General features: G+C 41.4%; 4 protein-coding genes and 1 long non-coding RNA gene across 7 annotated transcripts in view; 3 read left to right on the top strand and 2 right to left on the bottom strand.

Moving 5' to 3' along the window:
- The window catches only part of LOC124062395 (solute carrier family 45 member 3), a 29379-nt gene extending 23510 nt beyond the window's left edge, over positions 1 to 5869 (top strand). The window contains exons 3-6 of the mRNA XM_046395139.1: positions 424 to 614; positions 747 to 1410; positions 4393 to 4658; positions 4742 to 5869. Coding sequence (XP_046251095.1) covers positions 424 to 614; positions 747 to 1410; positions 4393 to 4658; positions 4742 to 5185 — 1565 coding nt within the window. The 3' untranslated portion in view covers positions 5186 to 5869. The remainder of the gene's footprint in view (positions 1 to 423; positions 615 to 746; positions 1411 to 4392; positions 4659 to 4741) is intronic.
- Positions 4502 to 18439, bottom strand: LOC124062403. The gene is made up of 3 exons (XR_006843914.1): positions 18097 to 18439; positions 13048 to 13494; positions 4502 to 4639 (listed from the first exon to the last, which is right to left on the bottom strand). It is a non-coding gene; the product is annotated as an uncharacterized LOC124062403 (long non-coding RNA).
- Positions 8159 to 15731, top strand: LOC124062401 (fibroblast growth factor 6-like). 3 transcript variants are annotated; one of them, XR_006843910.1, is made up of 4 exons: positions 8159 to 9813; positions 10365 to 10468; positions 12696 to 12925; positions 14560 to 15731. XR_006843910.1 is itself a non-coding variant. In XM_046395148.1 (3 exons), exons 1-3 carry the CDS (start codon positions 9468 to 9470, stop codon positions 12870 to 12872), a joined length of 627 nt encoding a protein of 208 aa, XP_046251104.1. In that variant the 5' UTR covers positions 8159 to 9467; the 3' UTR covers positions 12873 to 13048. The 3 variants fall into 3 exon arrangements, 2 of the variants coding, with proteins under 2 accessions (XP_046251104.1, XP_046251105.1); XM_046395148.1 differs by lacking the exon at positions 14560 to 15731 and having other exon boundaries at positions 12696 to 13048; XM_046395149.1 differs by lacking the exons at positions 8159 to 9813; positions 14560 to 15731 and adding an exon at positions 10011 to 10313 and having other exon boundaries at positions 10391 to 10468; positions 12696 to 13048.
- Positions 18440 to 18455: 16 nt separating the features above from the next.
- On the top strand, positions 18456 to 20068 carry LOC124062400 (fibroblast growth factor 23-like). Its single transcript, XM_046395147.1, has 3 exons — positions 18456 to 18746; positions 19173 to 19276; positions 19380 to 20068. Exons 1-3 carry the CDS (start codon positions 18539 to 18541, stop codon positions 19806 to 19808), a joined length of 741 nt encoding a protein of 246 aa, XP_046251103.1. The 5' UTR covers positions 18456 to 18538; the 3' UTR covers positions 19809 to 20068.
- Positions 20069 to 20992: 924 nt separating this feature from the next.
- tigara (TP53 induced glycolysis regulatory phosphatase a) lies at positions 20993 to 27126 on the bottom strand. The gene is made up of 6 exons (XM_046395146.1): positions 26115 to 27126; positions 25001 to 25038; positions 24742 to 24863; positions 24346 to 24423; positions 24136 to 24246; positions 20993 to 22377 (listed from the first exon to the last, which is right to left on the bottom strand). Exons 1-6 carry the CDS (start codon positions 26183 to 26185, stop codon positions 21988 to 21990), a joined length of 810 nt encoding a protein of 269 aa, XP_046251102.1. The 5' UTR covers positions 26186 to 27126; the 3' UTR covers positions 20993 to 21987.
- Between the last annotated feature and the right edge of the window lie 65 nt (positions 27127 to 27191).

The raw sequence follows: 27191 nt of genomic DNA, 5'->3' as shown, positions 1-27191 counted from the left end.
TATTGTTTTTGTTTGTTTATGTGTTAGTAATAGTGTGTGCATGAAGGCTCCTCTATAATGAAAACTCTGCAGGGTTCCTTTTAAATGACACTAGCTCAAAAAACACTAGCTCCAAGATTGGGTTGTATTAGATATTGTGTGTTTTTGTACACGAGCCTGGTTTGTTGTAATTAGCCAGCACCGACCATGTGTGGAGGATGAGCTCAGGGTGGGTTAACTTCAGGCAGCAGGCCATCTGTGAGAGCTGTCACCAGTGTCAGGGATGACGGGAGAGTGCAGCAAACATTTGTAAATTCATATTGTGTGCACATAATGTCTAGATACCTTTCTTTGTTCACATCTTCTCTGTGTTTCTTATTTGTTCTCTACACATACAGTTAGCCCTGTCTCATCCTCTTCTGTTATTCCTGGTTCTGTCCACAGGTATTGGTCCAGTCCTCGGCCTCTTGTTCACCCCTCTGATTGGCTCAGCCAGTGACCACTGCAACAGCAGTTATGGCAGACGACGGCCTTTCATCTGGCTGCTGTCTTTGGGAGTCCTTCTTGCACTTGTAATCATTCCCCATGCTGACATACTGGCTGCGCGTCTTGCCTGGGGTGGGCGCACCCTACAAGTAGGACTCCTGTTTATTGTTTGTGATTGTCGCTCTGGTGTATTCTCAGTTTAAAAAAGAATAAAAGAACACAAGATAAGAAATCATCTTAAAATGTAACTTTCTTTATTTGTCGTTGTTGCTTTGTTACAGGTGGGCTTCCTTATCCTTGGGGTGGGGCTTCTAGACTTTTGTGGGCAAGTGTGCTTCACACCGCTGGAGGCTCTTTTGTCAGACCTGTATCGAGATGAGGAGGACTGTGGCCAAGCCTTTGCCATGTTCTCCTTCATGGTCAGCTTGGGGGGCTGTGTGGGTTATTTGCTACCTGCACTGGACTGGAGCCGTGGCCTGCTCTCTGTTTACCTTGGAGGCCAGGCTGAGTGCCTCTTCTCCCTTCTCATCCTCATCTTCGTCTCCAGTGTGCTCATCACCATGAAGGTATCTGAGGAACCCTTGTGTGCCAGTGGTGGCTTGGTGGGGTCTACATCTTTAATGGAGTCAGGAGCTGGTGCGGTGGAGACAGGCTGGTGCGGTGTGCCACGCTCTTGCTGTTACCTGTTGAAGTGCAAGCTGAGGCTGCTGAAGTCTGGACCCATGCTGTGCCTGCTGAGAACATGCTGGTCCATGACCCCGGCCATCTACCGGAGCTACTGCCATGTCCCGCGGGTGATGAGGCAGCTGTGTGTGGCTCAGCTCTGCAGCTGGATGGCTGTCATGTCTTTTATGCTTTTCTACACAGACTTTGTGGGGGAAGGCCTGTATGAGGGCGTGCCCAGTGCATTACCAGGAAGTGTGTCCAGACAAAGATACGATGAAGGTCAGTCTTCTTCTTTAGACAGTATGTTGAAGATTTGTGTGCCATGCGCTAAAAGTAGTTCTGTGTGGTATACATACTAGATATTATCAGGTGATTCATTATGAAACAACCTTCCATTGCACTTGACATATCATGTCATCATGACTTTACCTTCACTACACGTCCATTAAAACTGGCTTCGGGTCCACCCTGGGTGTGCCGTGTGCTCTATCGCAGCTGGGCAGGATGCACTCACATTCCTCAGACACAGGTGGAGGACAGCCCTGTGTTCCCGCATGCCTACATGCCTTCCTGCTGCCCTCATTTTGTCAAGTTATAGGACATGTACAGTAAAGACCAGACAGTTTGATGTAGGTTTTGACATGAGATGAATGGATATTCACTTATGTTGTTATGCCTGTGAACATGTTACAAATGCTTTGGCTATTAGGTCCATGTTAAACCAGTCCAAGGAATTTCAGGTGTTACTTTCCACCCCTGGACTTGAAATTGTAAACAAATACACACAGTCTTTATTCATTCCTGTTCCTGCTCTTTAATCACAGAGTTGTCACTAATGCTACTAGACAGTTGTATGGATATATTCTGTAGCTATGCAAATGCTTAGCTGTATGAATCTGGCTAAATATAACCTGTGGATAGATGGTGTGCAGGCAGATAAACCTTAACAAATCTGTAGTGTCAGTGTAAGAGGGCCACACATGCTAGGAAGACTTCTTTCTTTGGTATATTTTACCAGGCAGTGTTTGGGAATGAGCACTAAAGGGGAGGAATGAAGCTGAAGTAAACAGATGTCAGGCAGACCATTTTGCCCATGCTGAGTAGTTGCAGATTTGTGAACATAGTGGGCAATGTCTGACTTTTAAGTCTCTGTTTACTGTTGAACCAGACTTCCTATCCTTTCTCTGTTCTTTTCAATTACCTCTCTTTACATAACTGTGCACTTTTCAGCTTCCCCTCTCATTTTCTCAATCCCTTCCTACTACTGTCCACCTGTTTTCTCATCTTTTAATCCCTCTCAACCTTTCCCTGTCAGCCATTTGTCATTTTCATCCATGCACATGCTTTCCCTCTCCCTCTTTCTCCACCTTTATCTCCCACCCTACTTTGTTTGCTTTTTACTTTCTCTGTCTCTGCTCCCTGTGCTTGCTGGACCACGAGGAATGTCACACTCACAAAGAATTAATGTCAAGGAATCGGCACACAAAGAACATGTTCATTCAAGTCAGGTAGACAACCAAAGCACACAATTCTGAGGTCTGTCTGAGCTGGGTTCATTTAATCTGAAGCACTGCACATGTTATTAAAGCACATCATTTGGCCTGCTGGTGTTGCTATGCGTGAAGGTTATCTGCTTGGCCTCTAGGAGATTTTTGACTTAATTTTTTGACAGCAACTACTATTCTTTCTCTGATCATCTTTCCTGCTGGGAGGGGTTGCAGTACAGAGTAATTTGTGAAGCTTGTGCTAGAGAAAAAAAAAACATTTTCCCATACTGCAGCAGTTGCCCTGTGCGCAGATTCAGTAGCATTCTGGCTCAGCCCCGTATCTCGCAGGGTTTGAATTTCGGTCCTCATTAGCTCCTGGAGTGTTTGTAAAGTGGGCTCGGCAGCTTTGATTTCCAGGAGTAATAGGATCCATATACTCCAATCTCCTAAGTGATTCTCTTGCTCCACTGCTGAACTTCTGACCCACACTGTTCAGAGTGCAAGCTGAGAGATCAGTCTGAATGCAGGCTGAAATAAACAACAGTCTAGACTATAGGTTGACTGATAAAGGCTTATATAATGATTGTTTGGGCCAGGTAAAAAGCTGATTAATGGGCGATACTGCCCTCCACCAAAACTGGACATTGTCAGAAGTTATGAATCTTTGCCTTTATATGAAACTGGCTAACTGTTTAACAAACCATCTAAGTAATAACTAACTAAATATATAAATAAATGAATAAATACTTGTGGATCACTGAACATCAAACTCAAAATAATAAATACAGCCAAATTAGTTGGCCTTTAGTCCACACACATAGACAGATCAGCTTCCATGGCTTGGTACCACAAAAAAAAAATCTTAATTCATGGGTGAAATAAATTATGTGGCTAAACTTTGAACAAGATTAAAAATGTGACATGTTTCCCACAGCGAACAAACACTTGTAGCTAAATACAGTTGAAAATGTTGTCATTACTGAAAACTGTTACTTTCTGTGATTCAGTCAAAAGATGGAATGTATTTACTTATTTATTTATTTATTTATTTTGCATCAAGTCAGAGTTCAAAGGGAGAATGCAAATGCTCTGGTGACTGTATAATGCTGAAGAGCAAAATAAACATATAATTATAAATAAGACAGCAATTATAAGAACGTTATCAAGGACCACTTTCATCATACTGTAAGATTGAGATTGTTTTTATTAGCTGCAGAATGTGATCCCTTATGTGACTAATGTTAAATGAGACCGCAACTATCAAATCAATTCTTAATTCCTATAACTTTCTGTTGTTTTGATTTTAAAATTCTGTCTCAGTCAGTCGGTGAGACCTCATTCAAATGGTTGTTGTCTGGTTGGCTGACTGGGCCAGACTCAGGCCAGGAGGCACTTTGTCTCAGTAAACAAAGACTGGTCCGTGTGTGTTGCCCTCTGTGGCGTTTCAAGGATTTATCTAAGGTTAATGCTGTCTGTTATTGTCCTAGTCCGTCGCTCCAAACATTGTGTCTGTGCAACATAACCCTGTGAATGTCCCCCTGACTGGATCGGTGCTTGCATGCTTATGGGTTTGAACAAACAGCAGCATTTCTAGCTCACCAAAAGGACTGGTAATGCATCACAGTATAAAGTTAACATATGGTTTGGCAGTGGACAAGCAAGTTGCCTATTTTTCCAGATGTGATCATAAAAGGCAATGATTAGAGTTAATGCAGATGTCAGTTTCTGTACTGACAACAGCTGGCTGTAACACAAGATACATTTTTTCTTTCAGGTATCCGCATGGGCAGTCTGGGCCTGTTCCTGCAGTGTGCTACCTCAACCTTCTTCTCCCTGGTCATGAGTCGTTTGGTTCGCCATTTTGGCTCCCGGTGGGTCTACCTGAGCAGTATGGTGAGCTTCACATTCTCTGCTTTGGTCATCTGCCTGTCCAAAAGTGTGGTCTTGGTCACTGTAATGGCGGCCCTCACTGGCTATGCGTACGCCACACTGCAGACTCTGCCCTACACGCTCACCTGCCACTATCACAAGGAGAAAGAGGTAATTAAAGATCTAATAGCATTAGGATAGCATGTTAACAAATGTATGATTGACAAGTGGACTCTGTTGTTGTCTCATTTCAGGTCTATATGCCAAAAAAGAAAACCAAAAGCATGCATAAAAATGGAATTACCACCAAGCGGGACTCTGTGTATTTGACTCCTGTGGAAGAGGAAGGTGGACTGAACCACAAAACAGGAACTCCCTACGGGAACGCTTTCTTCAGCCAGGACGCTTATGAGTACTACCCCAGTCCACACAGCCAGAACGGCTCCTCTCACGGCTCTGCTGGCCCTGAACAGGAGGAGGCCGAGCCGGGCTTAGAAAAACGAGGTGTGGGTTTGGACTTTGCCATCTTAGACAGCACCTTCCTCCTCTCTCAGGTTTTCCCCACCCTCTTCATGGGCATGATCGTTCAGTTCGCACAGTCTGTCACTGCCTATATCGCCTCCTCTGCCATCTTCGGCACTGTCGCCATCTACTTGGCCAGTCGAATCATCTTTGACCAAAAGGACCTCAGCAGTTGAGACTCGGATGCAAAATATATGGGAGGGATGAATAATCAGTCGTTCAGGTTCCTTAGGTGGAACCAAACAATGCACTACTGTTTCCCGTATGCCTTGAGCTATTGTTGTGTCTTTGGTCTGCAGGTATAGTGTGTGTCTGTCAGTGTGTGGCAGACTATGAGAGAAAGTGGTTAAGAAAATGTCACAAGAGACATGTTATCTGCCAGTGAGGTACAGGTTCCATGTGGGGCAGCGGCTGTCATCTAATACCTGAAAAGTCAACACCAACCGTGTTCCCCCGGTCAGGTATGGTACTCTCTGCACTCAATGCCACTGAACTCTATAGGAATCTGTTTCAGAACTTTTTGTTGTGACATCTTTTCTGTCCATCATCTTTTTCCTCAGGTACCACAAACAGATTTACTGTAGAACTCATCAACCTCACACATACTAACCTTTTTATTTTTTATGATCTAACCCTGAGCTATCTACAGTTTTTATGCTACAGAACAGTACAGTCTGTTTTGTTCTTGAAACAACATGTCAAACAAGGTATTGGTTTGCACAGACTCATGTGCAGCATCACTTAGCCAGCCTGGAGACTGGTCATCATGTTATTGAAACAGACCCATCTGTCTATATCGGCAGCTCGGATAGATTAATGAATTGTTTCTGCCCGTACCCCCCAAAGGAGTTCTCCAAGGATTTAGTAGTGCAACAATTCCATAATGTTTGGGGACTTGGAAAAGAGAGATTTAAAAAAAAAAAAAAGAAAAAGAAAAAAGAAATGGTCAAAATATCTTTGTTCCTTCTGTGCTTCAAGATCCAAAAATGCTGGATCCTACATTTACCATAACACAACCCTGTATCATTTCCACTTGTTAAGTGCCAACATCTTTTAAATTCTATACCCTCAGTTTGTAAGGCAGGTTTTCTTTCAGGTATTTGAAATCTCAAGGCTAACTCAAACTAACCACGATGATGCTTCTGTGATATCATTTGGGTTATTTTCTCAGATTTATTAAAAGTCCTTTGAGATGTTAATTCAACAGATTCTGCACCAAGAGTATCACTCTCCATGACAAGTAAACAGACCTTTTTGTGTAAAATTGGTGGAGAATCCTTTTAAAATTCCAGCTGTATTCTGATTTTGACCCCCATGATATGTTTTCCTCCGATCTAGAGTTACCTATTAACTAATGAACAGTTTTATTGTAAATTTTTTGTATACAAATTTAATGTATATCCCTATGGGAATTTTTTTTATGCAACCTGTTGAGGTGAGGTTATCGACTGTGGTGGTTTAAGAAAGATGCCGTTTACTGGAACTGGAAATATTGCATTAAATGGCCTCTGTCTAGATTATCAAGAGTTGTCTAGTTAAGTGGACTGCTCATCCTGGCCACCCATGCTTCTGATCAGGACAGTTGTCTCAGGTTAGTACCTTATTTTAGTACCCCATCCTGTCACTATGCCACCGATTTAAAAACACTTTCCCTGCTGCCCAAAACTCCATGTGTTACTGTGTTTTCAAATGACAATCTAGGACATCCAGATGGGCTTGTTATGTAATGTAAACATGAACGGTGATGTCTGAGGGAAGCCCACTCATAGCACCCTTAAAGACCAAAAAAAATAATGCAGTAACTGGAAATTTCTTCACATTGGTTATGATAAAGTGTACTGATTTTAGCCTGGCCCATGTGATGCTGTATGCGACAAAGTTTTGTGGCCTTCTGTTGAGCTTCTGAAATGGTTTGGTTGGTGTAAATGCCACGCTTGTTTATCAACCGGTGAGTGAGTTCATTTGAGCATTTTGTATCCAGGTTGCCTGATCCTACATGAGGGGTGATGTATTGGGTTCAGCAGATACAAATAGCCCCCTGAAGGATCTGATTGCCTGAGGTGTGCTCTGTGTGGAAGAAGTGAAAAACAGCAGAGGATGTTTGTCATGTTGATGCCGCTACAGAGTCAAACATTTAAGCAGCTGAGCTGTCACCCTGAAATGCACACGAAAATATTGTCTAGGATTAGTTTAAGTGGCCATAAAAAAGAAAAGTTATTTTACAAGTGCCTGTACATTTTTCAGATTTTTTTGTACATATGTATTTATTTATGCTTTTATTACAAAATAGCACGTGTTAAACTATTGGCATTTCTTTGGCATCTTTCATAGGTGCAAGGGGTGAAGGCTGTTTCTGTGAAAAAGATAAATTATTTGTATAGAAAGTCATCAAAGCTATAATTTATTTTAACATTACCCACTTTATCCTGTAGCTTTGATAACTGCTGCTGTCTGCTGTCAGTATGTATCAAATCAGCTGCAGATGAAAATTAACTCCTGTGGTCACTGTCCGCGTTGCCTGTATCAGCCGCAGACTTTATTCCTGTCACCCAACTGAGATGCTTTTCTTTTCTTTCTTTCTTTTTTTTTTATCTGGTGCAAATACGAGAAACCTCTTCTTCATTTTGTCAGTACTGCTTTAATCCAGGTCTTGTATAACCACTTATCCCCTCTTATCAGAGGAATGTTTTATTGTTCTACAGATAAACAATGCAGATATCTTTAACTGGATGGGTGAAGTCTCTTCAGTCCTTATTGCTGTCAACCAAATGTCCAGTTTAATTTAAGACTAAAGAAGTGCCAAATCTTCAGTCATGTTAAGGCCAGAAGTTGTGTTCTGATGTGATTGATCAGGTTTTTGTTACAAGATTCACTTGTTTCTTTGTCATACGTGCATTCAGCCATAACAAATAGTTGTATTTCATTTTCTTCATACATGCATCACATTGTGTATAAATATGCAGTTACCAAATAGATTTTATACAAAATAAAAGAACTGCATTGTTAATGAAATGTTGTCCTCCTCGAGTCATTTTTAGGAAACACATTGTCCTTCTCGGTTCAAAGAAACTATTGTCCCTTACTGCATACGGTATTTAACCTTAAAATATGACATAGTATTGTTCAGTTCATTTTATTCATATGTTAATTATTTGAATATATGTGCATTTTAACCATACTCTTCATTTTAGGTGAGCATTTTGTGGCGTAAAATGTCCACAAATATCTATGCAGTTTGGTGAGCAGACACTGAAGACTGTACAGGAGCGGTTGAAATGAACTTGGAAATGGTGCCATCCTTTGGAAATCTTTGGGAACTGATGTGTGCAAGTGCGCAACTGCACTGGCCTCACTGACGCATGCACATGCTGCTGGTGGCATTATCTGTTACATGGAAAAGACGACAGGCTTTCGTGCTGCAGGGAATGGCATGCTGACAATGTGTGCCATTTCATGACAGGCCTCTCCGGTTTGCTTCTCATAGTTCTCACGAATGCACCGCGTGAAATGCAAAGGTTATGGTGTACTTCTAAAAATGTGATACACCGGGCCTCAGCTGCCGAACCGAGTCGTGGAGCTGAGGGGCGGTCTGTGTTTTGCTCAAGGACACGTCAGCAGGGCGGATGCTGGCTGACACTGAGGTCTTGAACCCTGATCTTTGCGGCTGACGGGCGATGGGGGCCATGCCGGCTCTCTTGTCCATGCTGATGTGTCATATCGGGCCCAGAAAAACACAGATTTTGCTGGGGAAAGTTCTTGAACGGCACAGTAGAAGAAGTGGGACCACGAGGGCCCTGTCATTGCTCTCCGGTGACAAGTGGGCCTGTTTTTACACCTTCCTTCTAAATAAGGAAGCGGCCTGACAGACATATGACCACCGACCCAATTTGGGAGCAGCCCGAGTGCCCCATCGCGTCCCACGGCCGCTGAACGCCACCAATAAGCTTCCTCCCCTTCCAGTCCAACAGTGACAGTAGGCTATTCCTCTCAACTCGCAGCAGAGTTGGTATTTTTCCTGCTGTCAGCAGCCTCTCTACCCTTGTATTGTCCCAGCGGTGAAGTCAGCATGATGTCATCTTGGGATGCGATAGCCCTGGCAAGGTTGAAACAGGGTTTTTGGTGAGTGGTGGAGGATTTATTCTGAACTCTTAACGAGAGTGAGACAGAGAGTTGCAAGAGAGAGAGAAAGGGAGAGTGTGTGTGTGAGAGAGAGAGGCGCGGAGGAGCTGCAAAACATGGTAATCACCACCACCAACATCACCATCACCATCACCTCCAGCTCTGCCGCGCACTCTCCCGTCTCCTCTCCTCCTCTGCACCGGGGCTTGCGTTTCATGCCCAAAGCCCTGATCTGCGCTCCAAAAATAACCCTCAGCCAGCATGCCGAAGGAAGCAAAACAAGAAGAGCGGTATTTTTAGGGTCATTAATTTTGACCACGTGGCCCGAAGGTAAACCGGATGGCCGTTGCGCAAAGGCTCCTCGTCAGTATGTCCTGCGAGGCCGGCACGCCGCACTGGACGCTGACCGCGGTGGTTCTCCTGGGCTTTCTGCTGGGGATCGTGTCAGCGTACCCTTTACCGAGCAGCAGGACAAATGCAACTTTACTGGAGAAAAGATGGGAGACCCTCTTCTCCCGCTCTGTACTGGGGATCTCCGGGGAGAAACCGGAGCTGAACTGGGAGAGTGACTATCTGCTGGGCATCAAGAGAGTGCGGAGGCTCTACTGCAACGTGGGCATCGGGTTTCACCTTCAGATCCTCCCCGACGGCAGGATAAACGGTGTACATAATGAAAACCAGTACAGTGAGTTATATACCTCCACCAATGTAATGCAATAGACATAGAAGAGAGACAGAGTCAATAAGCATGGATCTGTGATGAGCAGGCTAGTCTATCCCCTCTATTAATTTGCATGATCATATGTCTGAGGGAGAATTGAATTTCTTCCGCGGCAAAGACAAATCTATTAAAAATAAGTATCCATCAGTGCTGAACAACCCCTGCCTTCCCCTCCTCCCCAAGTTCAACCATGACATGAATGTATGGACGCTTTTAGACACAACTTATTTTTACGCAGCCCTGTGAGGGCGGTCCAGGGACCAATAGCCGTGCACGTCAATGCAATTATTTCAATAACCAGAATGCGCTTAATTGACACGCGACTGGATGCAAATGTAAGATGGGGTGAAAAGATGCAGAACAAAGGCTCGGCATGCTGCGCAGCAATCTGCAAGGTTACACCCATAGACGCAGAGAGAGCACAATGCTACAGTCAGCACACACTCAGTCAGCCAGGGCGATCGGTTGGTATTTTATTTTTTGCTCTAATGGAATAATTCTTTGTGTTGTATCAGGTCTAATAGAGATCTCTACGGTGCAGAGAGGAGTGGTGAGCCTCTATGGGGTGAAGAGTGAGCTGTTTGTCGCAATGAACAGCCGTGGAAGGTTATACGGAACGGTAGGTATGCACAGTATTTCATTTATTGTCCAGCAGTGTTAGTTCATGGGATCCTGAAAACAGGGCGTACTAGCAGCTCGACCATAAACATCATATTTTTGGGATGGGCCTATCTGCCCGGGGGTGGGGGGTTTTGTGGGGGGTGTCTGTGCTCATTATGCGTTGCGAAATCCATATATTTTAATTTCATCAGGAATTTTTTTAAGCTCTATTTAAAGCAAGTGTGCTTGGCCTCTTGGCCTATGGGTAAATAATGATGAGGTTAACAGATGCAGGGTTGAGTCCACACGCCTGTAATGTGGTCATGTGTGTGTGTGTGTGTGTGTGTGTGTGTGTGAGGAGGAGGGAAAACCCCCTGACGCAATGAAACCTGTCAGCAGCGCTGGAAATCGATTTTAACGGCAAACCGCTTACTTTGCAGGGCAGTGCACATCACACACATCTTGGGAGGCAAAGGCCCAACACACCCACCTCACAGCTTCTCCCACGTTTAACCTCAGATAAATAAAATAACAATAATCTGAAACATCTATTTCGATTTTTGCTTTAGGTTGAAAAGAAATTTCAAATCGTTCTAAAAATATGCATGAGACCGCTAAAAGAACATCCATCTCCTATAAGAAGTGTTTCCTTGACGGTCTTACTCATAGCCTTATGATTGACTGCTGTTCTCAGCAAACTGAAGTTGTTAGATTTCTGACAAACATCCAGTGCTGCAAAACATGCCACTGTGTGTACATTTGGCACAATTTGAGGTGTTGAGGCCACTCCAAATGAATGCACAGAAGACAGAGTTCTCACTTATCTCCGATGCATCCTGAAAGAACACCTGCATTCGGAAATGAAATCCTGGTACTCCAGTTCTCACCTCATGGGAGATGGGTTGTAGCACTATGGCTTATTGACACTAACGGGGCTTTTTTCATGTTTTAAATGGCTGAAGTACAGACAGAAACTTCCTAACTATTGCAAGCATTTTCAGAAGTGTAGTAAAGGCAAAAATAGACTGTAATTAAATTAGATTCCCAGTATACTTGGTTTTATGAGTGTTTGAAGTTCCTTAATTTAATCCGCGAAGCGTTAACCCCTCCACCATATACAAACATATAAAGCTTGTCATCTCACCCAAATTTATCGTACATGGGTATATCCATCATGTATGTATAGTGTAGTTTATGACTTTATGAAGAATTACTAGACGTAATGTTTAAAAGATGTCTGTTTGCTTGCATTCGTTTTGCAGTTAGAGCTATTTATATATAATGCTCCCGGTGGTGGAGGAGGAAACAATGTGTTTAGCAGAGCCCTGCTGACATGTGGCTGCTGGTTTGCTCGCTGTGGCCAACATATTTGACAGACAGAATGAGTTGGTTATCTGGTCGTGAGTGATGAAGTGTTAGCTTGTGAGCAGGGTGATGATCTGATAAGAGATTGGATTAGGCCACATGGCCTCTGATGGGGAGTGTCTGCTCCACTGCAGTTCACTGTGCAAGTCTTGCATTGTCAGCTCAGACTTACTTTTCTTCATAGTGGCAGTGTGGTGGTCTGCACACTGTATGTAAAGATTATTTCATATAGAGGAACTTTATGTTGAAATAATATAATAATCAGCATTACTCTTGTATATAAAATCTGATATTATTTTAGAATTTATTTCAAACTGGACAAATTGTACTTTTAAGGGAAAAGTTTAAGATTTTCTAAGCTAATTTTATGCTGTCTGCGGTGCAAACATGAGAGCAGTATGGATCTCCTCATTTAACTAGGCAAGAGAGTGAATGAGCAAATTCCCAAAATGTGAAATTATTTCTTGAGGTTCAGCAGTTGCTTGAGGTTCAGTTGGATTTAAGTGCAGTTTTTCGCCGTGAATAGGCTACCACGCAATAGAAGTTTCTTGTGTGTCCGAAATACCAGCAGATTTATTGATTTAGCTCGTTGTGTACAGTTAAATTAAATACGTACCTATTTTTAAAAGGCCTACTCAGTACACCTTTAAGAGTGGTTGGTGCTGCTGGGAGGCTGCACAAAGACAACTCTCAATAAAATATGAATCCATTGTTCCCATTGCTGTGTGTAATCTAAATTTAGCTCTATATTTTTGTGCATTGCTCAGAATCTTTTTTTAAAGAGCCTTTTTATGTTCTGCCATCGTAGCGTCAGACTACAAGCTGTTTTTTCTTGAGCGGTTCATTAAAATGCATGCTGTTTGTCTCTCTGTCCTCTCCAGACAGTCTTCCACGATGAGTGCAAGTTCAAGGAGAGCTTGCTCCCAAACAACTACAACGCCTATGAGTCCCTGGTTTACAGAGGCTCCTACATAGCACTGAGCAAGCATGGCCGCGTGAAGAGGGGCAACAAGGCCACCACTGCCATGACTGTAACACACTTCCTACCCCGAATATGATGAGCAAAAACTGGCAATAACAAACTTATTTGCACATGTGGATTATTTCCCAGGTAACATAAATATCGTATGCGTACATACAAACACAAAATACAAAGTGGACTGTAAAAGAAAGAAATACAACTATATCTCATAGTATTTATTCAAACTTTATATGTATATTTGGGTAGCTTACTTTGTATTAGAAATGACGGAAATGCCATTCTTTGCTGCTTTTATGATTTTCATCATTTTGTGATATGAAGGGGATGGAGAGGTGTCTTTTATCCCCTCAGTTTATATGGGTGCTTGCTGGAATCGATTGAGTCCTTGCCCTGTCGGTGGATGACACTTCATCCTTCTGGAAATGAAATGGATATGTTATTACCTCAAAGCACCATAACCCAAGAAAAAGAAGAAGAAGAAGAAGAGGAGAAATGTGTGCATGAAATTTCTACAGAGAAGAATTCCTGTTCACTTAAAATGTTTTTGTTGTCATCCATCGAAGACTTTTCCCATCCTCTATGTTCGATTGTCTCTGTCACTGTCAGGGCAACTAGAGCACTTGCAAACATGGCGGTGGTTTTTCTTGCTTCGTCACGAGGTGGTGGTGCCTTGAATTCCTACGTGTGGCCCCCTAACCCTAGCATGCAAGAAACGTGGTGCTCAAGTCAGAAATAGGATCGAAACGCAAGTCATCACTCCCTTCCCTCAGACACCACTGGGGGGCTTTAGCCCAATTCCTAGAGGGCCAGAGGTTTCTCCACTTTATTCTCTTTCCATAATTAGAACAATTAAGTAATCGAGACTCTGAGATGCTGCACAGGACCCAGTGGAGCCTCTTGTTAATATGGAAAGCTAGATTTGGAGTCAGAACTCACCCACCTGCCCCCATCATGTCCAAGGGAGCTTTGACAATCCCAGGTTTTGCTTTCGCAAATTTTGTAGCCGGATCTTCAGGTGGAGTGTGTGAGCGTGTACTAAATGTGTGGGCATGCATTTATTTTACAGATGTATGTGCAAATGCTTCGTTTTGCGAGCTTCTTCATTTGAAAGCTTTTTTTTTCTCATTGTGCAAGGTCAAGAGTGCGTCTGTTTAACAGAATATCATAGACCTGACACTATGAAGCAAAATGTCTGCTGTACATTTCCCTTCAGTTCAAACTGAGTCGGAGCAATTTGTTGCATCTGGTCTGTAAGCCTTGGTGTTTTATTTGTTAGAGACGCACATTAATTTATTCGATTTTGTTTTGGAAAAAACTGAGTTTACAGCGTGACAATGGGAGCTGTTTGACTTTCAAACTGCTTTGATAATATTTGGCACTTAAAGTAACATGTTTATGCAGAAATGAAGTGATGTTTCAGTGGAGTAGTCAATTCACTGTATATGTGTTGGCCTGCTGCATTCATTTGAAATAGTCCAGTTTTGTTTAGAGAGAACTGGAATTGTTCCAGTTCATGATTTTGGTATTTTTGGACAATACTTCAGGTAAATCAGTCTGATGTTTAGATGATGATGTGGATTGCGCTTATTGATCCCAGATTTTTAAGCTATTTATGCATTATTCAGATTGGTCTTGTGAAAAAACATCTATAAGCAATGTTGCAAAAAGCAGTGAACCAAAGGGTTATATTAGATGTTCATTCAGGCTTTGTGTATGCAGCATACTATACTTGAATTCAACAACAGTTCGTGCTTCTCTTTCAGACAGTTTTCCATTGTGGAGACAAGGAGGAGGGGGGAGGACAGAGAGCAAGCAAAGCTGAAGGTAGCAATGATGTACAGAGGACTTACATGGGACTCTGCATGTGGCACTGGTTTGTTTGTTTGACTTGGCGGGGATGTGGACAATGTGGGGTAGAATAGCTGAGCATCAGACAAGTGGGCCCCTCGTCTGTTCATGTCAGACTGGACAGTCAGTGCAGGGCCCTGGGATTCCTGTCCCTCTCATCTGAGCCATTTTTGTACCAAGGTCAAAGATGCAGGCTTTGTGTGCTTTGAGTTAATGATGCCAGCATGTGTTCTGGTCCATCTGAAAGACTTTTACCTTGTTGTTGTACGTAGCTCTGCACCTGTTAGGTTCTCTAGTAATGTGCAATGAAGATATTAAGATTCTGCACGTTTTCTCACACTTCTGAGCAGAGTCTATTTAATGCTGAAATGAGGTTTGACTGAGCTCGATTCATAACGTTTTTGTTTTCATTTACTACATTTTGGTACTTGACCTGCAATATTCTGTAAGTAGCAAACCACCAGGCAGGCCAGTTTGGTGAAATATAATTAAAAGAAAGTAGCAAGGCCCTTATATGTTGTCAAATTTTACCTCATGCCCTTCCTGACATTACTATGACGCACTGACAACATGTCTGTGAGCAATGGTTTACGTACCCTTTAAGCTCCAGCCTATGTCTAGTAGCAGAGACAAATGTGTAGTATCTTGTCAGAACGAGTGTGTATGCAAGTGTGTTTGTGTGTGCGTGTACATGTGGCCAACTGAGCACGCTCCTGTCATGTTCTGTTTCTGCCAAAGCGACAGTAAAGATGGTATCAGATCAATTTACCTTGAGTCAGGAATAACAGGGCATTGTCTGACTGTGCAAGCTGAGGTACTGTGTTGTCCTCGCAGTCGAGAGGATAAGGACGAGAGGGATGGAAAAAGGCAACACAGAAGCTACTGAGGGATGTCTGTCAAAGGAAAGCGCTGACTGTGGTTTAACTGGGAGTTACGTAGCAAAAGGTCACTTTAAAAGAATCTAATGCTTCCATTAAAGTGACACTAGAGTTAACAGGTTGTCTGGTGGACTGAATACTGTGATCCAAGAGAGCAACTTGACACTCACAGGATGTCATGTGTAATGTTTTTGAATATTGATACCATGGGAGTTTCGCCTTGAGCGTCTTACTACTCCATTTTGACTGATCAGCCTTTTTCACATCACTATGATCAGAATATGATAACTTGTAGCTTTTTTTGTGGCAGCGAGGAGTTGGTTGGAGAGGTTATTCTGGATCATTTGTCAAAATATACAAAAGGTGCCAATTTATTTATTTTTTTTTTGTTTTTGTTTTTATGGAGTGCAATTTACTGAGCAGGGGTATGTGTTGTTTCCCCTCGATACGCTTTCTTCAAAACAAGCTGACATGCAAGATCACCAGTACTTTTGTGTGTATGTTTTTGATAGCACCTTTAATTACTGTATGTCATTTCTGATTCATTATGGTCTGTTTCAGAGGACACCGTCAGAACAACGAGCGATGAGTTTAATGGCTGAATGGGTATTGTAAAGCTCAAGTAGTAAGGGAAACCTGATAAGTTGTTATTGTTCGTACCAAAAGCAACTTAGCTTGGTGTCACATTTTGCAAAGCTCGAGAATTGAAAATCTAAAAGGAAATGTTAATCTGTTCTAAGTTCTACAACTTTTGCATGATGTTGTTTTGAGGCAGAAAAGGTTGTACAATACAGTGGTAACTGAAAGAAGGTGTTTAACGGTCACAAACATATCACCTTTCAACATTAAGCCCTTGCATCCTAAATTCCTTTACTGTGCATATTAAGTTCTGAACGGGCGAGGTATGCGTTACCCCTTTTGATTAAGGATCCAGTGTCTGGATTTTGCCATTATGCTTATCATACCTGTTCAGCTGGTTTTAAAATGTGTTGGTTCACAGGGAACTGGAGGTCCGTGGGAGGACGTGGGATTAGACTTGTCTGTGTGTGTATGTGTGTGTATGCGTGTGCATGTGTCCCTGTGTGCCGGCAGCCTTTGTGTTTCTCTCTCAGTTTTATATTCCTGCACTGAGGGGAGAGTGCTTCCTCTGAGTCCCCCCTCCTCTTTTTTAACATATACCTCACCTTCTGCCTTAGTTCCGATTATTGAAATGATTGTAAATTAGTTTGAAACAACAGACTTCTCCGATCATTTGTTTCTGAAAAATATGATGATGAGTAAGTGAAATACTATATTACAAATGGTTTTCCTTTTATTTTTGTACGTATGTGCTGTGCACAGCAGTCAACTGTATTCCTGAAATAATAATAAAAGACGTTTTGTAAAAGCTGTTGTGATTGAATGCTTTAAAGCTGCGCATTTCCTTCGTCATGTTTCTTTATACTGAATGACGCAGATTATAAGAAGTGAGGAACTCTGAGTGTGGGAGAAAATATTAAACCTCAAGCCGAAATCAGGGTGAATGAAATACCAAGAGTCGGTATGTGGCACCCTCTACTGGTGAAGCATGACAACAGGTATGGGGGGGACATTCTGACATGTGAAAGTGTATGGCACTGATAATGAACTGAAACTGAAACAGAAATTGTAAGCATTGCAGTTTACTTTATGAGTGCTTAATCCATATCATGGAAGCCCATTTCTGTGAATGTGATAAAAATAAATGATCCTGCTAGTCAAAATGAGAAACTTTCACAACAATGAAATGAAATGTTCATAGGCCTACATGCCATTTCCTCATATACACCAACGCAACATAAGCAAGACAACTATTGCATTACCAGTTAATTAATTTTAATTAACATTCTAAATTCGCATCACATATGAAGCTCTTTAGTCAGTGCGCAGTTCCACTATTAAATGGACAATTATTAAATATTTACTTGAGTAAATGGAATAATTTTTTCAAGGAAATCCTTTGAAAGAAACAACTGCTTTTCCAACTCAGCACAGCAAACTAACGACTCAGACCTTCATCTCTATTTCAGCCATTTTAAAAACTGAATAACGAGGTCCTTTTCCAGGAACATTTCAATAAATAATTTGGAAATAACAGACCAGTATCTGTCCATGCTATCCATAACACTATCTTTAATATTCCTCTGTGGTGTAATATTCCTCCAGGGAACCCAAATTTATAATTATGTCATAGGTTGCTTGCACAACCTCCAATTAATATCATGTAACAGCACATGCTTCCTACATTCTACTCTGTTGGGCAAAAGCCTTCCATCTCTAAAATGTCAACTTTCCTGAAGCCTTGAGAATATAAATGCCTTAGCCGACCAACCGAAGAAAATGAGGCTACGAAGCCTTCTAACAACAAAAGAACTTTAAGTTTTCCTTCTTCCATGTACCTTTACAGGAAGCCCTACTCTACCTGTAATGCTACTCTGACCAGGAGAAATACTGCACAGAAATGTCTAAGTCTAATTTAAATAATCCACAGTCAACAAGCAGCAAGAAGTCAAACATTGAAGACTATAGCGTAGTTTGGAAAGAAGATATTCTTACCTCACTTGATCAGAGACACACAGTTGGCACGAGTCTCCATCATCCTGTCTCTGCCTCAGCCTCTGGAGTTAGAAGTTTAACCTGTCTGTTAGATGTTTTTAGGTTTAAGAACAGAGTAAACTATGCTTCTATCTGTGGCAAAAAAACCCAAAAAACTTATTTTTTCCACACCAAGGTATTTCCATTTAGAGTGATAAAACTATGCTATCTCATAGAGACAAAACTGTTTGACCAGTCAGAGTCTGCAGGAATTCCACCTGAGCAATCCTTAACCACAGAAAAACAGCCAAGCTCTGAGTTATTTTGGTAAATGAGTTAGCCAGTTTATCGACCCTCTGTATAAACAGACCTGCTGGACTTTCTCCTCCTCCATTAGCTGCCCACACATCAGCCTGAACGTTTGTGCTGTTGGGGTAAAGTGAACACGGCATCCCCACTGATCATGCAACTGGCTTTGCTCTCACTCATCCTGATTGCCGTACATGTGTCTGTACCGGTGGACTGTGCAATGAGGGACCAAGACCCACACCAGGTTTTACAACACCAGCAGAGCAGATCCAGCACACATGCAGATGCATCTGCCAGTACGGGACGTTTCTCCTTGGAGCTTAGTGGATCAATGGGAAAAGGCATCCACAGACACTTTCTGGGTAAGTTCGCCTGTATTCATTAAAAAGAAAAAAAAACAACAAAAAACAATCAAATTAATTACAGATTATTTCTAAAAAATTCTAGAAAATTGAAGCCTTTTTATTACTGGTGCAATTATTCTAGTCCTAAAGTGTTCAAAAAATACTGAACAATAAGCACAACATGTATTTGTATGTAAAGATAAAAGTTTGGAAATACATTCTACATATTTTTGGATAAACTCACAAAAACATAATTTTGTTGTCCAAAGCATACTGTGCATGTCACCTAACAAACAAACATGATAACTGGCAGCCAATAATTTTGATGTTGACATTTTTTTCCAAAACCATTCTAAATGTATAGTACATGAAGGTTATTGTCGATTTATTGTGAATTTTTCATTGATAAGTGATACTGGCATGTTTAAACCCGTTTTCTTACAGTTATTTTGCCAGTAAGAACAGACACAAGCAACTTTGTGTCAATATTTGACTTGAGAAGAAGAAGGTTTCTCTGCATGGACTTAAAGGGAGAGCTGTACAAATCTGTGAGTATGTTTTCAGTGCACTTAATTTGAATGAAGTCAGGAGAGCAGGGAAAACAGTAAGATTAAACATTTTGTATTTGTCTGCTTTTCTTCTATTGAACAGAGGCAAAAGGACAGAGAAGATTGTCTCTTCCAGCGTATTTGGTTAGATTTGGTGAACCAGCGTGACGTGTTTTACTCCTTGAGTGGCGGCCGGCTGCTCAAACTGGAGGGAGCTGAGCTGCGAGTTGCTCACCAGGAGCCACCTGAGCCCTCCTCGGCCCTGCTGGAGAACTTCCTGGGTCCTTTGGTAAAGAGACAGAGGAGGAGCGAGGAGGTGAACCCCTCTGATCCATTAAGATCACAGTCACATTCCTCACATTCTGTCAAGGACCACAAGGATGCAGATCACGCGCAACCTGAACAGGACATGGCCGGCGCTGTGTCCAAAGAGACCATCACCTCCTGTGACGACCCGTTGCGGGTCTTACAGTCCAATGGGCCCGTCAGTCCCGTCAAGACTAACATTGCAGACCAAGCAGAACAAGGCTAAGATACTGAACATTAATAAGTGAAAAGTCACGAGGGGCTGCATGTCTTTATGTTTGTTCTGAGAACTCACTTCTTATTTGACTCCACAGTGGGAGCTGACACTGTACTGTACACCTTGTCCTGCATTTGTGGACTATCAGTGAAGGCCACAAAATGACTTACAAAGGGCTGGCAGAGTCACACTGACACTAGAGGGTGGCTTGTTAGTTATATTTTACAACATCTGAGAAAAAAGACAGCATCCATATGCCCATAAAATAATTGAATTATTTTTTTGTAAATTGTTTTAATGGAACTATAACTATGTTACATCACAGTGGCCCATACAGATCTTCTGTTTGAACAGAGGACGAAGGATCCATTTGGCAACATCTGACCTGATCATGCAGCGAGTTTGGCCCAGCGTCCTGCTGTCCTTTAACCTCTTTTGTCAGTTAAATTTTAAACCTTGAGCCAGATGTGGCAACGGTTGTGTGTTTTGTATATGTACTAATGTGTAATCTGCAAGTAATTTGTTGATACAGTAATGCTTCATAACAGGATGTGAAAAAACTAAATGAAAATTGACCAGCGTGTACTTTTGTTACTGAAAAATATCATCTGCAGCCACACAGACAGGACCAAATTATGTCAGGTGCCGGACACCAACAGTCACAACAATGAAAAGGTATTTATTTATTGAAATGTGTTAGATGACTTCCTTCCTAGCCTACTGTTACTATTTATATATTTCGCATTGTGTTATTTCTCATGCAGTTAAATAAATGCTAACTCTTCTGTGGATTGTCTGTCTCTTTTTACTGTAGCTGGAGTCCAAAAAGAGTATTTGTGTTTTTCATTTTTGTCAACAGAAATGTCAGAAATACTTTCTAGCAAAACTGGTGCATACTGGAGAAACCATTGTGTACTCTCCTTCCCTCTCCCCTTCAGCTCATATTTTCATTAGGGGTTAAGTTAAGGTTATTCCATTTAAAAATGTATAATCAAGTTTTTGAGTCACTTAAGATGTACTTGGACATTTGAAATGTTCCTGGACAACTGCATGACAAACTGCTGCAAAATCTTTTGCCCACCAACCAGCAATTTGCTAAGGAACGTCCCCAAAAATCGCACAGTTATTATGCCCACAATCAAATGGTTATGTAACGAGCAAATATCAGAGCTGAACAAACAAAGTCCAAATTAAGTAATATTAAAAAACCCTGTCATTTATTTGATATCAGCATATGAAATAAAGGTACACAATGTGGCAGGATGGAGTGAATCAGAATGTAAAATCATCATCATACAAAGTTTTTAGGGAGTCTATGTTTAGACAGACAGTATTCCTACATTAAGAGTTTTCAGTTACAGAATCCCAGTGACAACATCCATTGAATCCAGTTCAGCAGTCATATAATGTCATATAACGTACATTCTCTTGATTACGGTATTGAAGAAGTAATGTTAATCTGCTCAAAGTAATTTAGTTTTATACTGAGAGTGTAAAGTAACACAAGTAAAGTGCATACATGCTACAGTAACATAACTAATGCAGCTTAGATCTACCCTTGTTGACCGAAGTAATAATTCACAACAATGAAAAAGTCACTGATTTCCAAAAAGTCAACAGTGCTGCAGTTCTGCTCTGTTTTCCCTGCGTTAAAAACTGCAAACTTCCGGAGAGTAAATATAGAAACACTGAGTGATTAGAGCACAAAACTGCCCACATATATAGTAATGAACAGCCAGACAGCGACAAAGTGATGACGACATCGCTCTGCAACACAAACTGCCTATCTGAGTCTAAATGAAGGAGCTCGACTCATGAAACAGCATTCAAACCCTCACTATAAAACACATTCTGCTGTAGGCCACCGTATGAAATAAAGAACATACACTAGATGTATTATTTAATCCATATGTTGATCATTTTAAACTGGATTTCTGAATTCAATTAATTTAAGTGTTTTATGTTTTTTGTATTAACAATGAACAGCACCTAAACACTTGTCGTAAGTTTAATTCCATTGGCAAAACATGCTTATACCGAATCACCAAGAAAAACTGCATCAATTTCAATAAATAAGAATAAATAATAAAATGAATAAACTGTTCTGAGCAACAACTGAACATCTGTAGATTTTCAGTGTTGACTCTCTGGTGCTTTTTCATTCTGTACGCCTCTGCTTTCCTGTCTCCTACTGTTTCACATGGTCCCCTCTGTGGACGAACACACAGCGCATCCCTGACAACTTGAAGCTGTCGTCCTCTTTTCTCACGGTGAGAATAAACCGACACAGACCAGTGTTGGGACTCAAAGAGAACACATGTGCCTTGTTGGAACATGGAGGCAAGGAGCAGTGTAACTCCTCCACAAAGTAGCGCACTGTCACAGACATGTAGGCCCCATGGGTGACAACCAAAGCATGGACGGGGAAGCCCCTGACCCCATCATCTGCCTTTCCCTCCACGGGGGATGTGTCTGGTGGAGCAGATAAGGAGGTTTCATCCTGCGCTTTGTCATGCCAGTGCTCAGCCCCAATCTGCTGCAGCATTTTCACCAAAAACTCTTGGACCCGCTGCTTCACCTGAAAGCAAAAATTTGTTATGAACTACGCCATGCCTCTCTTGTGTTTTCTTTCCACACTACGAAAGCATACGTCATGGAAATGTGACTACTTGCAACTGTGAAGGATAAAAGTTAAAGTTTATTTCCAATTAAAAACAAACGACCACTCTAGTTTGGTCCTGACACAACACGCTGTAAATCGTTTAGGACTGCTGGGAGGGAGGCCTATAGCCGACACTGATTGGGGCGCTCTGTGCTTGCGTCAAATCTGTCTTTGTATATCTGCATCATCATCGTGATGTGCTGGTCCGGAGTTAACATCCAAGCTAAGGTCTAATAGATGAAGCCTGACGTACCTCAGGTACCTCTGAAATAGAACATCCTTCCTTCCACCCCCGCACACACGCTGTCCTCCCACATAGCCTCTTACACAAATAGCAGAAAGCTAAGTGGTGACTTTTTAATCAGGGGCGGTGACAAACACCCTGCAGTTATTTGACAGGGGAAGGACATGTACTTTGAGCCTCCTCATTCACACCAAGTGCTCTGACACATTCAAAAGAAATCCAAACGTGGATGTAAAGAAGCCCTGACGTACCACGTTGCATCCATGAGGACAAAGTGGTTGACTGACGAAGTTAGTGTTTTCTGCCACCTAGTGGTAATATATGTGTATTGTATCAGGGCATTCACATCAGAGCCATACCTGGAGTTTAATATGGATAAAGACTTGAATATCATGAGGGAAATAGTTAAGTGCTGCTTTTCTTACAGTTAAGACAGTCTTTCCAATTATTAGCTCTAAAGGTTCATTCCCACCAAATTTGTGTTGTTCGGCTTGCACAAATTTTGGTTTCACGTTTACCATTTTGGGACATCCTGTCCTTCAAACTACTGCTTCCATACTTATACAATGTATAGAGAGATGTATGGAATTTCATACGTTCTCCCTAAAGCACTGAAAAATTACACTTGAAGAGGAAAAATGGTCCTGTGACACTTTTGTCTTTTGAATTTTGTTATCATTTCTTATTATTTGTGGCTCATTTAGATCTCTGTCTTCACTCAGATATTAAAGGTTTTTTCTTTAGATACGTGTCAAAAAAGCCACATTAAACTATTTTCTATTTGATTTCTGTTTTCTGTTTTCTATTTGATTCAGTTTTGGAAGACAATAAGATGTGTAAACTTCAAAGGAGGGAGAATACTTTTTCAGGCACCGAATAGTGTTGATAAATTTACAGAGAATTACTGAGATGGATATTTAGTACCAGGATGGAAAGTCTATCTGATGTGTGATGATGAGTCGATGCTGATTTACATACTGATGGACTGCTATGGAGCCTTTCATTTTTAACCTCCATGCAACGTGTTGATGCAAAGATGCTGTATTTCAAATTGAGCTTGGTTAAAGATTTCAGTGTGAGATTATTGATGTTAGATGATTGATGTTAAAATGCAAACATTAAACATTAAAATATGAACATTAGACTACTAATGTTAAAACATTACATACATTTGAGCATAATTAAGTAAATACATAAAAAAAAGTTTTAATCCTAGCACAGTATGTTTGGTAAGACACGCTCTGCTAAAGCCAAGCAATTTTACACTGCAACTAACTATGAGCAGCTAAGAAGAGAAAGAGAACAAAGAGAGTGAGAGACAGCTATAATTGGTAATGGACAGGGGGACGGACAGAGAGGGAATGCATAATAACCACATTAGGAAATATTGAAATAAGAAAGAAACTGATACTGAACCCTTGCATTCTCACCTGTTCCTGAGTCTCTCCCTTTGGAGGGGTGAAGGCTGCAAACGACTGACCAGCTGCCTTGGCCATCTCTCTCATGTCCTGCACCCGTCCCCCCTCTGCAATCCCAAAACTCTGAAAAATAACAAGTCACAATCAAGTAAACATATATTAAGAAAATGTTTTGATGAGAAAACACTTTTACAATAATGTTGTCAAATAAATGCTTCTTACTCTCTCTTTAAGTAAAGGGTCACACACCATCTGCAGACCAGAACAGCTGCTGTTGTGTTTCATTATTGTTTCAGCAGTCTAGAAGAAAAAACACAACAACAACACTGTGAACACATGCTGCTCCCATCACTCCATAGAGAAAAAGGAAAGTTTTCCCAGATGTAAATTCCGTGATTAGAAGATACTGGATTGTCTTCTTTTATGATTTAATCACAAAGCGAAGGGATGTGAAAATACAACCCACAACAAGGGAGGAGTAATGCATCAAGTGTGACACACACACACACTGCAGTGTAATTCTATCACGTTCAATTGTACAGTAATCATCCTGCAGTGTTTCCATTCATTTTTCATAGTGAGATTCACGCTCCCACTGCATAAAGTAAAGCAGCGCACCTGCTGGGCCCGCAGCATATCGCTGACAAACACGTTGCTGAACTTGACATTTTCTAGGTAACAGCCTGCAGCCTCAGCTTGCTGCAGCCCGATCTCAGACAAGGGTGAATCTATAGCCTGGCCTGTGTGAAGGCAGAGGGGAAAATAAAAGTAAGACACGGAGAAAGAGAGAGAGAGAGAGAGAGAGAGAGAGAGAGAGAGAGAGAGAGAGAGAGAGAGAGAGAGAGTGTAACCAGTCTTTTATTCAATCATACTCCACCTTGCAGCAGGCCTTGTTTATTGTACTGTGTTTCCCCACTGCAGGAAACAAACGATTTATCAGTGATTTATCAATGATAACAAGTGGCATCATTAGTATCAGGATATCATTAACAGAAAAGCTCAGAGATGCTGTCATAAATTTGATTTCTATTCCCATAAGTATATACAAGGATAGAGAGCAAAGGACCTTTCATCAGGACAGATGGTCAAACCTTCAAACCTGTCTTGTGTTATTATTGCAGAATTATAGTTACTGCTTCACTTTATTTATACACTTTATTAGTGAGCTGTTCTCCTGTCTGGAGACTAAGGATACAGTTAATAATTATTTTAATCATCCATGACTCTATCAATTGTTTATTTATTCTATAAAACATCAGAAAATATTGAAAAAGCCTTTGACATTTCCCCAAGCACAACAGAACTTTAAGTCTTCAAATGGTCTGACTAACAGTCCAAAACCGTAAAACATATTTTATTTAAAATTATATGACAAAAACAAAATCCGTTTATTCTTGCACTTAAGAAGCTGAAAGCAACGTACCACGGTTTGTCTAGTAATTGACTGATTCATAGAACCAAATACCACAATGATTTCCGGCTAATTTAATAATCATTCGTTAATTCTGACCTCTGGTGGTGCTGAGGAGGTACTGCAGTATCCACAGACTGAACCAGGCTTTAATGTTCTGGGCACTCATGAAGTGGACTGGGACAGCTGAACGAGGGTCTTGAATCCTTGCTAGCTGCTCAGCTAATGAAACTGTAACTGTGCTCAACTTGTTACAGTCTGGCTACGATAAAAACAGAGGCCAACACGGACCTACCAGTGCCGAGCTCCCTGTCAGCAACCTACGGACACCTGCTAGGGTTAGCATTATCTAGCTAAAGCTAAATAAACGCTGACCACGGATTTAAATCAGTAAACTACTTTTAAAGCACCGTAAGGGGGTACACGAAGAAGCTCAATGGGTCTACTATTAATTTTCCACACGTATATCAACTATCACCTATGGATATATGAGTATCAGTTTCACTTGAAAAGTTCGCTTCAGTCAGGTCCACAAACACAAGACATTTATCATAAACATATCAATGTCAGCTGCACTTACTGTCGAACAAGGGTTAGGCCAAATGTTAGCGCTTTCATGCCGTGGAAATGAACGACGGACAAATATCGCATTAAAACTGGAGTAGTTAAAAATAAACTGTCCTGAAGACGACAGTCGGCGACTCACGCCTGGAAAGAGAGAACTGAAGTTGACGAAAAGAAATGCTGATCACTCCGGTCAACTTTGTCGGGAGGAACAAGCTATAGTTCGGCTACTGGCCCAATTTCTAGGCAGACTAACATAAATCAGGGAAACACTGTTATATCCCAGAATCATTAAAATATCAAGACCCAGATATCAAGCTGAACCCGAGTACATAACAGCTCTCTAAACTCAACTCAGTTAACAGGTTCACTGCTAGCTACCTGTTTACAGTCGCTTAACTCTGCCAGACGTTTATTCATTTAAATTAATTTACAAAATGTGTTATGTACGTAAGTTTTCTCTCTTGTGAAAGAGCCTGTTCATGTTAAGGTCTGCGTATGCAATACCTGCTTATATTAATGCAGCCACTAGGGGGCATAAGTTGACACTTAAGTTCACACGTTCTCATGGCTGTGACATTTTGTCTTTGGTCAAGCTACTGGTCAGGCTACTGAGTGGCCTCGTACGCTAAGATCTAACCATACTTCTATCTCACCTCTCCTCTAACTAAGCATGCAACACATACAGCAATATAGGCTGAGCCTCACCATAACATTAAAGCAGGAAATGATGGCACTAATGAATGAGGAGTGCAGGAGGCTGACAGCTTGTTCTGGTTTTTGTACTTATTATGCAGTATGCAAATCTAGTTCAGTTGTCCATTAGTTGTCCACCACGCTTCTATTACCAAGCAGACATCAAGGACTTGAGAGCCTTTTTTATGACCATTTCCTTAGATTAGGTTGTAGATTTATTAGACTGAGCTGCAATATGGATACACCCTATTTTTCTGTCATGGACATAACTGGTCTTCCTTACATTCTAACCAGGGGAACACATATTATCCCACATTCATCATCAGTGCTTTTTATGGCTTACAAGTGATTAAGTGGTACAGGTGAACTTTTGCTCTGCAATATCATGACAAACACA

Source organism: Scatophagus argus, chromosome 7, assembly GCF_020382885.2.
Source record: "Scatophagus argus isolate fScaArg1 chromosome 7, fScaArg1.pri, whole genome shotgun sequence".
In the NCBI taxonomy this organism is placed as follows: Eukaryota; Metazoa; Chordata; class Actinopteri; family Scatophagidae; genus Scatophagus; species Scatophagus argus.
The sequence above is the reverse complement of the archived record's forward strand: the minus strand, read 5'-3'. Positions and strand labels throughout refer to the sequence as shown.